The sequence below is a fragment of the Erythrolamprus reginae genome, chromosome 2 (assembly GCF_031021105.1).
Source record: "Erythrolamprus reginae isolate rEryReg1 chromosome 2, rEryReg1.hap1, whole genome shotgun sequence".
In the NCBI taxonomy this organism is placed as follows: domain Eukaryota; kingdom Metazoa; phylum Chordata; class Lepidosauria; order Squamata; family Dipsadidae; genus Erythrolamprus; species Erythrolamprus reginae.
Window position 1 is genome coordinate 249341637 of NC_091951.1, and position 11197 is coordinate 249352833.

Below are 11197 nucleotides of genomic sequence, written 5' to 3' on the forward strand. Positions count from 1 at the left end.
TCCATTTATTTATTTATTTATTGGATTTATATGCCGCCCCTCTCCGAAAACTCGGGGCGGCTAACAGCAATCATAAACAGTGTACAATAATAATCCATTCTATACTATTCTATTCTATTCTATTCTTACACATGATAGAAAGCCCCTTGTTTTTGTGTTTTAACATGTTTTAAGATTGTAGCCCATTCGGTATTTTATTCCAGTTTGTGAGCTAGCGCTGCACAAATCCATACATTAAACATGCTTGCTCATGCTCTGAACTATAGCACGTTTGAACCTTTCTGACCTGGCTATACCGCTGTTTAGTGTCCAAAAATGGGTTAACATTTACAGGATTAGAAACAACTTCAGGATAAAGGCTCCTCTTTTTTTGTTGTAATCAATAGTTGTCTAGATTAATTATCCCCATCCATTCCAAGATCATCTCGATCAGTGGTTCTCAACCTTTCTAGTGCTGCGACCCCTTAATACAGTTCCTCATGTTGTGGTGACCCCCAACCATAAGTCTAGTGCCAATTCTCCCAAGAGAGCTTTAAGGTGATTGGCAGGAAGGTCAGAGGGACATCCCCACTGTAAACGCCTGATTGGTCGGATTGTAAAAATATGTTCCAAGGCGCCAGAATAGAAACTTTTGTTTGTTTGTTTGTTTGTTTGTTTATTTATAGTAGTCTGATGTTAGAAATAATTAAAAGCCCATTAATATTAAAAAAAACCAAACATACATACATACATACCATGTATAGAATTGTAAAGGCCTAGGGGGAAGAGGGTCTCAATTCCCCCATGCCTGATGGCAGAGGTGGGTTTTAAGCAGCTTACGAAAGGCAAGGAGGGTGGGGGCAATTCTAATCTTTGGAGGGAGTTGGTTCCAGAGGGCCGGGGCCGCCACAGAGAAGGCTCTTCCCCTGGGTCCCGCCAAGCAACATTCCTAACACCATAGGAAATTTGTCTTTTTCCCATGGTCTTAGGTGACCCCTGTGAAATGGTTTTTCGGCCCCCAAAGGGGTCCCAACCCCCAGGGCCGCCCCAAGTCCTTGGAGAGGGGCGGCATACAAATCTAATATATTATTATTATTATTATTATTATTATTATTATTATTATTATTATTATTATTTTATTAGGAACCACTGATCTAGATCAACGATCCGCAATCCTTCCAAGTTAGCATGTGGGGGGGGGGAGGCAGACCTGCAAGGGGGGGGTGAGGAGAGGGGATGGTTCTGTGCAAATGACCGGTGTACAGCTGCACATGCTCAATGTACATACTCGAGAGCGAGTACCTGCCACTTGCACAAGTGGAGCTTTGCACGCATGCTCCCCCACTGCTGTGCAGCCCAATTCCGAGTTGGCCACAACCCAACAGCTGTGTTGGGGACCCCTATACCAGATACCTGTCAACCTGAACACTTTACTAGCCTCTAGTTATTCAATTAATTGTTTAAATATTTCTAATAAGACATTACTTCTTCAAACAAATAAAACTTTCCAAGTTTTATTCTTTACAGGTGGACAGCCTGGAATTTTAAAAAAGGGGCTAAAGTTTTGCTACTTGTATTAGCATATTGTAAAAAATAATAATAATAACAACCAGACAGCTCTTACTTGCTCCTTTTTCTTTTCCATCTCTGATATTTCTTTGTTAAGTTCCTTCACTTTCTTCTCGTTTTCAGTCATCTCTTCTTGAAGTTTTGAAATCCTGCTTTCCATCTGCTTTAGCACATCAGCAGACTGCACCTTGGTTTCTTCGGCTATTGAAAATTGATACGCCACGTAGAGACGGTTGAGATGCTCTATCTCCCTCGCAACTTTTTGATATTCCAAATAGGAGGATCGTTCCTGGTTAGGCAAGTAAAAGAATGCATCATGGACAGCTGCAGCAAAGCACAGGTTCAAATACAGGTTCATCCACGACTTACAATAGTTCATTTAGTGAGAGTTCAAAGTTACAACGGCACAGAGCAAAAGTGACATCTGACCATTTTTCACCCTTGTGACCATTGTAGCATCCCTATCATCGCATGATCAAAATTCGCTTCACTTATTTATTTATTTATTTACTTGTTTGTTTGGTTTTTATGCCGCCCTTCTCCTTAGACTCAGGGCCGCTTACAACATGTTAGCAATAGCACTTTTTTAACAGAGCCAGCATATTGCCCCCACAATCCGGGTCCTCATTTTACCCATCTCGGAAGGATGGAAGGCTGAGTCAACCTTGAGCCGGTGATGAGATTTGAACCGCTGACCTTCAGATCTACAAGTCAGCTTCAGTGGCTTGCAGTACAGCACTCTATCTGCTGCGCCACCCCAGCTCATTCATTCCTCATGGAGCGTGAAAGGTCATAAATTAGAGCACAACTCACCTAACAATTGTCTTCCTTAGCAACAGGTATTTTGGGCTCAATTGCAGTCATAAATCAAGAGCAACCTTTATTCCATTAGGATGCAGGGAGTCCTCAACTTATAACCACAACAGAGCCCAAAGTTTCAGTTGTTAAGTGAGACATTTGTTAAGTGAATTTTGCTCCATTTTACCACCTTTCTCGCCACTGTTGCTAAGTGAATCACCGCAGTTGATAAGTTGGTAATAGCAGTAGCATTTAGAATTTATATAACACTTTGCAGCTTTTACAGCCCTCTCTAAGCATTTTACAGAATCAGCATATTGGCTCCAAGAAGCTGGCTCCTCATTTTACCCACCTCGGAAAGATGGAAGACTGACTCAACCCTGAGCCTGATGGGATTTGAATTGCCAAATTGCAGGCAACCGAAGAAGCCTGGATGGAAAGCTGAGTCAACCTTGAACCTGGTGAGATTAGAACTGCCACACTGCTGGCGGCCCATGATCAGCAAAAGTCACCTGCAGTACCGCCTTCTAACCAGTGCACCACCGTGGCTCAATCAGTAACCTGATGGGTTCAGTGAATCTGGCTTCCCCATTGACTATGCTTGTCAGAAGATCACCGCAAAAGACGGTCATATGACACTGGGACACAGCAATGGTCATCAATATGAACCAGTTAAGAAGCATCTGCATTTTGATCACATGACCAAGGGATGCAGCTAAGGTTGTTAATTGTGAAAAGTGGTCCCAGGTCACTTTCTGCAGGACCGTTATAACTTTGAATGATCAGTAGAACTGTTTTAAGTTGAGGACTACCCGTATGTCAGTACTGCATGAATGAAACTGAGATTTCTTCTCTCTCTTGCGGTTCTCCGTGACCAAAAGAAGGAAAGAGGGGAAATTCTGTATTGCATAAACACCTTTTCATTTGCATATTTTTTAGATTTTGCCCAATAGAAATGAAATGCATGGTTCCCCACAGATGAAGAAATTTTCCATAAAGTACTATCATGTGCAGAGATGGATAGGCTAATTTTAGAGCTGAAAGATAAAGCTGAAACAGAGTATTTTGAAACCTGGGGCAAATTATACCACTGGAAAGTCAGGAATGATTTACAAAAATGTCAGAAATGTTTAAAAATTTAATCATTCTTTTATTTTATATTCCAAAAAGTAATCAAATGTAAATATGTAAGCCAAATAACCCATCATGTACTGGTCTTTATTTTTCATGTTTTATGTTTTGTATTTGTTAGTTTTGTTTTTAACTGTATTATAAATTTTAAAAATGAAATGCAAAGTCTAATTGCATTGAATCAAATTATTTCAGAATTTCCATTAGCAAGCTAGGATTTGTAACTTGCCTCCAGAACTTGTAAATGCCCCAATGCTGGAAGCAGATGTTGGATAACCATCTGTCTGAAGTAGCGTAGGGTTTCCTGCCTAAGCAAGAGGTTGGACTAGAAGACCTCCAAGGTCCCTTCCAACTCTATTGTTGTTCTTGTTGTTGTTGTTGTTATTATTATTTAATAGTAAACCAAAATACTGAATTCAGTAGAATTCATTATAGTATAATAAGCAATAATGTTCTTTGCTTTTGATTGAGCTTGCTTGAACACAACAAATAAACTAGACAATGGTTTATAATGCTGCATACACTCAGTTCATAGGACTAAATCTAATCAAAGATGTTTTATTGTAAACTTTATTGTAAAGTTTAAACTGTAAATACCTCTTTCAGTTTTTGCAAGGTAGGTGTGATTTCTTCCTCTAAAATCTGTAAATGAAAAGCGAGATGTACTTAATTTTTCAGTTCTCAAAATTCAACCAAAGCAATTTTGTTTTCTTAAGAGGACTGGTATAAATACAGGATCAAGTAACCATAATGCTGGTACCGTGCAAATTTCTTTGAGTTTTGCTTCTTTTTTCTCAATAGTTTTTTGCGCCGCTAGTTTCTTACACTCGTACATTCTAGTGCCAGCTGCTTCTTCAATCATAGCCAATATCTAGAACAGCAGCAATAAAAATACATAATACAATCACAGATCAAGCTGTTTAAAAGATAAAAATCACAATAGAACATCCTCTGTCATGCTTACCTCTGGGGGCTTCATATTGAGTACTTTGGTAATTCGGCCCTAAGATAAAAGGGAAATAGCCAGCTATTAATATCTTAGCATTTTAAAAACTTTATTATAATCTACATACTGTATAGTGAATTATGGTGCATATCTCCCTTGCAAGAGAAAGGTGTATCTGGAAAGTGGGACAAAAATTGTCACAGTACATTTGTAACAAAACAATTGGGCAGGATAAGGTAGTAGCTCATAGAAAGCTTTGTTACTATGCTTTTCCATCTATAGTTTTACAAGATGATCAATGATATTCCTGTAAAATCCTTCTTGACACTAGATTCACCCATCCATAGATCATTAGATGCAGATATGCATAGAGACATACAACCAACTATGAAGAAGAATAAAACATCATATGATTAATTCTGGGCTGAGTTAGCTGAAGCTAATTAGGTTTTTACAAGGAAAGATGGGTTTAAATCAGAGAAAAGGCATATCAAATGATAAAAAACACCACCAATTTACAATTTAGAAGGACAATACAATAAAAAAGGTTATGAACGTATATACTTCCATACCTGCATAATAAGAAAATGAGGATTATTGACATTCAATCCAACAGAGCAGAAGAGATCTTGTACTCTGGTATTGTTTGCATTCACACCATTGATTAAGTATTTATTTCTGCTTCCAATCACCACCTAGAAAATGAATGATGAAGGACTATTAGCATGTATTACCTATCATCTGTTTTAAAAGTGACCTTTCTTCTAAAGTATTAGAAAAAAAATCAAGATGCAAAGTTTTAGTTTTTCTACTTGCATCAATTTTTAAAAATACTGTAAAGGCTTAAGATATCACATTGGCTCACCTGTCTTGTGACTGTTATCTCGTCATGATTCTCAAATCCTAGTGGACTCTGCTTCTTATCAAAATTATCAAAAGTGATAGAAACGGAAGCCTTAGTAATTCCAGCCTGCCCATTTTTGTAAACAAGATCTTGCAAGTTGGAAGCTCTCACCTAAAATTAATTTTACGACAAAATTATACTAATAAGATAAGGTAGGGATGCTTTGGTTATAGGATTCCATCACAAAATAAATTTACTGATTCTATTTAAAACAAATATTATGCTCCTGTACGAACCTTTCGTACATTTTAATAAGGGTTTTTTAGTGATTTTTAATTATTAGATTTGTTATATATTATTTCGTTGTTGTTGTGAGCCGCCCCGAGTCTGCGGAGAGGGGTGGCATACAGATCTAAATAATAATAATAATAATAATTTTACATGTGTTGTCAATCCATCATTCCAAAGTACAATTCAGTTCACTTAAGAGGCAAGATGAACCCATTTTAAGGGATATAGTATAGGCAAAACTTTATTTGAAAAGATTATCAGAGTCTGTCCTCAAAATATTTTGTTTATGCTTTTATCAGATGAATTTGGCATGTTAAATTATCATTTTCTTGCAAATAAAGATCAATGTTTAACACATTATCAGGATTTATATCGAATTTTAAGAAAAGAACCCTCCTAAAATATACTTTAAAGCTAGTCCAAGAGTCAACATTAAACATGCTAAGAGCAGGATTAGTAGCCAATATCTGAGATATACACACTTACCTGTGACAGATTTGTGATTCCCAATAAAAAACAGATGGAGTCCAGGATATTTGATTTGCCACTTCCATTTAAGCCGGTAATAGCATTGAATAGAGGATCAAAATCATTAACCTCTGTCCTCTGAGCATAAGACTTAAAGCCTTCAAGAACAATTGACCTAATGTACATTTCAGCTAATTTCTCTATCAATTCCAAGTAAATTCACCTCCAACCTATAAAATAAACATTTCTTCCATTATTCCACAGAATATGCCTGCTTTATCAAGCCCATTTAATATAACCCATCAGCTAGGAATAGCAAAAGCAATTACTTTTCAATAAATTGAGCAATGTGTAATTTAACAAGTAGAAATGGATCATTTCTATATAAGAAACATAGAAACATAGAAGACTGACGGCAGAAAAAGACCTCATGGTCCATCTAGTCTGCCCTTATACTATTTCCTGTATTTTTATCTTAGGAGGGATATATGTTTATCCCAGGCATTTTTAAATTCAGTTACTGTGGATTTACCAACCATGTCTGCTGGAAGTTTGTTCCAAGGATCTACTACTCTTTCAGTAAAATAATATTTTCTCATGTTGCTTTTGATCGTTCCCCCGACTAACTTCAGATTGTGTCCCCTTGTTCTTGTGTTCACTTTCCTATTAAAAACACTTCCCTCCTGAAACTTATTTAACCCTTTTACATATTTAAATGTTTCGATCATGTCCCCCCTTTTCCCTCTGTCCTCCATACTATACAGATTGAGTTCATTAAGTCTTTCCTGATAAGTTTTATGCTTAAGAGCTTCCACCATTTTTGTAGCCCATCTTTGGACCCGTTCAATTTTATCAATATCTTTTTGTAGGTGAGGTCTCCAGAACTGAACACAGTATTCCAAATATCTTATGCAATCAGACTTGAAATCCTAGGCTGACTTGAAGTCCAAGGCTTAAAAAGCTTAGAAGTACATCGCCTTCAACATGACCTAAGCATAGCTCATAAAATCATCTACAACGTCCTTCCTGTCAATGACTACTTCAGCTTCAACCACAACACACGAGTATACAGCAGATAAAACTCAAAGTAAACCACTCCAAACTTGACTGCAGAAAATACAACTTCAGCAACCGAGTGGTTAATGCCTGGAATGCCTATCTGACTCTGTAGTTTCATCACCAAACCCCCATAAGTTTATCCTTAGACTATCCACTGTTGACCTCACCTGATTTCTAAGAGTTCGGTAAGGGGCGTACATAAGTGCACCAGCGTGCCTACCATCCCCTGTCCTAATGTTTCCCTCTTATACATCTCATGTATATAAACAGCATTATATCTATGTATACTACCAATACATACTTGTCAATTTTTTAAAAAAATTACAAAACTTGCAATAAGACATATTAGATATTTTCTAAACTGCCTGGCCTACATTAACATAGATTAACTAGTTGATGCATGGAACTCACTACCAGACTCTGTAGTATCATCACCTAGCCCCCAAAACTTTAGACCTTAGACCGGTGATTGCGTACCGTTTTTTCCTCAGGTGCCAAAAGAGCATGTGCACGTGCTATCATGCATGTGTGAGTGCCTACACCCATAATTCAATGCCTGGAGAGGGTGAAAACAGTTTCCCCCATGTCCAGGAAGCCCTCTGGAGGTCAGAAACAGCTTGTTTTCCAACTTCTGTTGGGCCCAATAGGCACGTTTCACTCTCCCCAGGCTCCAAATGCTTCCTTGGAGCTGGGGGAGGGTAAAAACACCCTCCCCCATACCCGCAGAGGCTCTCTGGAAGCCAAAAATGACCTCCCAGAGCCAAAAATCAGCTGGCTAACACACACATGCATGTTGGAGCTGAGCTAGGGCAACGGCTCGCGTGCCAGCAGATATGGCTCTGTGTGCCACCTGTGGCACCCGTGCCATAGGCTCGCTGATGACCTCTCCCGATTCCTAAGAAGTCAGTAAGGGGCGTGCATAAGTGCACCAGTGTGCCTTCCTTCCCCTGTCCTAATGTTTCTCTTTTACTAGTATCATGTATATAAATATTCTATCTTTGTATACCACCAATACCTATGTGACAAAACAAACAAACAAACAAATGTAAATCCATCAATAAATTGTAGAGTCCGAAAACTACAGATCCATCCACATCTGACATAACTCTTTAACCTGTCTTTATACACTTGTACTCCTCTGGGTCATATTGACCCAGGCTAAAAAAAGGTTGTTTTTTTGAATACAGTGGTACCTCAAGATACGAACCCCTCGTCTTACGAACAACTCGTGATACGAACCCGGGGTTCAGAAAAATTTTGCCTCTTCTTACGAGCTTTTTTCGAGTTACAAACCGGCGTTCGGAGACAGCTGGGAAGTCGCGCGGCTGTTTTAAAAGGTGACAGCCGGGCGGCGGGGCTTCCCAGCAGCCTCCCGAACGCCAGTTCGTAACTCGAAAAAAGTTCGTAAGAAGAGACAAAGTTTTTCTGAACCCCGGGTTCGGTTCGGGAGGTTGCTGGGAAGCCCCCCAGCCTGGCTGTGACCTTTTAAAACAGCCGCGCAGCTTCCCAGCTGTCTCCGAACGCCGAACGCGGAAGTTCGGCTTTGGCGTTCGGCTTCGGGAGACAGCTGGGAAGCCACGCGGCTGTTTTAAAAGGTCACAGCCGCGCTGGGGGGCTTCCCAGCACCCCCCCCAACCCCGAACCCGGAAGTTTGGCAAAAGTTCGGGGTTCGGGGGGGTGCTGGGAAGCCCCCCAGCGCGGCTGTTACCTTTTAAAACAGCCGCGCGGCTTCCCAGTTGTCTCCCGAAGCCGAACGCCAAAGCCGAACTTCCATGTTCGGCGTTCGGAGACAGCTCGGAAGCCGCACGGCTGTTTTAAAAGGTCAAAGCCACGCTGGGGGGCTTCCCAGCACCCCCCCGAACCCCGAACTTTTGCCGAACTTCCGGGTTCGGGGTGGGTGCTGGGAAGCCCCCCAGCCCGGCTGTGACCTTTTAAAACAGACGCGCGGCTTCCCAGCACCCCCCCCAACCCCGAACCCGGAAGTTCGGCAAAAGTTCGGGGTTGGGGGGGGGGGTGCTGGGAAGCCCCGCCGCCCGGCTGTCACCTTTTAAAACAAGGGGGCAGCCGGGCGGCAGCGGGGGGTTTTTTTGGTTGCACGGATTAATTGACTTTACATTGTTTCCTTTTTTTTCCCCAATTTTTTTATTAATTTTCATAAAATAAACAGACACACATACAAACATTAAACATAAAGTGGGGGTGTATTTCCCCCGCTTCTTTTGAAAGTATACATTCAAGTACAGAAAAAGAATACATAATTGAATATATGTTAAATGTTAAAAGGTCTAGTAATTTTGGGTTAAGGTTTTACAAATCTTAAGTACAATGTAAATATTAGGTAAAATTCTTAATACTGTATGTTGCTTATACGTAAACTAATATAGCATAGTCATCAAAAAATACCTTTAATGTAATCTTAACTACTATACTAATACTTTATATTGTTTCCTATGGGAAACAATGTTTCGTCTTACGAACCTTTCGTCTTACAAACCTCCCCCTGGAACCAATTAGGTTCGTAAGACGAGGTTTGACTGTACTTCTTTCACTAGTATACTAATTTGAACATTTCTGAACACAATGAAATGAAAACTGAAATGAAAAAGTTAATGCTTATTTGTTTATTTTGCTCAGAAAAGCCCCCCCCGCTGTGTGCATTTTTTTTTCAATTTATAGATAGATTAGCCTGTAAAATCAATTTTTTAAATATAATTTTTCATTTCATTATGTTCAGAAATGTTCAAATTAGAATGTCAATGCCTAAGATAGTCAAAAAGTTCTGATTTTGCAGGCTAATCTATCTATAAATTTAAAAAATTACACAAAATTCGGGGGGGGGGGGGTTTCTGAGCAAAATAAACAAATAAGCATTAATTTTTCCACTTCAATTTTCATTTCATTGTGTTCAGAAATGTTCACATTAGTATACTAGTGAAAAAAGTATTCAAAAAGACAATTCCAGTAGCTAAAACCAACCATTTTTTAATCTGGGTCAATATGACCCGGAGAATACAAGTGTATAAAGACAGGTTAAAGAGTTATGTCAGATGTGGATGGATCTGTAGTATATGACCCAAGGATCACAAGTGTAACTTTTTTTGCCCAGCAAAAATTAAACACACACACACACACACACACACACACAAAAAAAACCCCACCACCACCCTTAGACAGAACCCCTCAAATGAGACAAAGTCATGTAATTTCAAGTTTCAGATATGCAGGGGAAATTTTTTACAGGGTCTCAAATTTCGCTTTGGGTCAGGATCGACCCGAGGAGAACAGCAGGGTTAAAAGTTTTTTTTTTACTAAGGGATATGCTTATATATATATTTTAAAAAGAATCCGAATCCGAAGAGTTGGATTCAATTGGATTTACGTCGACATAAAAACTCCCTTGATTGATTGAGACTTTCAGTCTAAAAAGTGCTCTTTGATTAGTTTAAAATGCTTCGGGAGGAAAAAAAAGAAACCACCGACCCACTTACGGATGTTGGGGCTCCTACTAATTTCGGGGACTCTAGCAGAAGTCCTCACCGCCAGACAGGGCTGCCTTCTCTTTCCAACCGGCTCGATCACCGCAACCGCCCCAGCGCCTTTTTCAGCTTCCTCCGCTTGAATTTGGCGCGGGGGTCCTTTCGTTCCGTTCCGCGCAGAAGTTCAACTCAGGGCTGCTCCGCGCATTGCCTGATTGTTTTCTCTTTCTTTTTGCTTCGTCGAGAAATCGAATGAGTCAGGCGTTTGGGAGAGGCTACCCACAAGGAAAAATAACGATTCCTTACGCTCTTTTCACGTAACCCAACGCGATTGGTAGGAAAGAGTTAGATCCGAAACGGAGTGGGGGCCGGGGGGGAGGGCGGCGAGAGATTGAAATAGTCCGCTTAAATTTTCTCATGCCCAGTCCTCCGTTTGGATTTAAAGCGGCAGTAACTCCAGTAACTATTAAAGTTTGCAAGGAGGGAATATGTCTGTGTTTGGAATTCTGGCTTAGATTAAGCCTTAGTTTCAGAGGGCTGTCTTGTTTTTTATTAACCTCTAAGTTTCATTACTACTACTACTACTACTACTACTACTACTACTATAGTTATACATCGCAAACGAGATTTATATGC

The 11197-nt window shown here is 39.9% G+C and overlaps 1 protein-coding gene across 1 annotated transcript in view; it reads right to left on the reverse strand.

Moving 5' to 3' along the window:
- Positions 1–10716, reverse strand: part of SMC2 (structural maintenance of chromosomes 2) — a 42482-nt gene extending 31766 nt beyond the window's left edge. Inside the window, exons 1-8 of the mRNA XM_070742441.1 lie at positions 10574–10716; positions 6045–6256; positions 5289–5438; positions 4996–5118; positions 4442–4480; positions 4238–4348; positions 4075–4119; positions 1604–1837 (exon numbers count right to left, since the gene is read on the reverse strand). Coding sequence (XP_070598542.1) covers positions 1604–1837; positions 4075–4119; positions 4238–4348; positions 4442–4480; positions 4996–5118; positions 5289–5438; positions 6045–6212 — 870 coding nt within the window. The 5' untranslated portion in view covers positions 6213–6256; positions 10574–10716. The remainder of the gene's footprint in view (positions 1–1603; positions 1838–4074; positions 4120–4237; positions 4349–4441; positions 4481–4995; positions 5119–5288; positions 5439–6044; positions 6257–10573) is intronic.
- Positions 10717–11197: the final 481 nt, after the last annotated feature.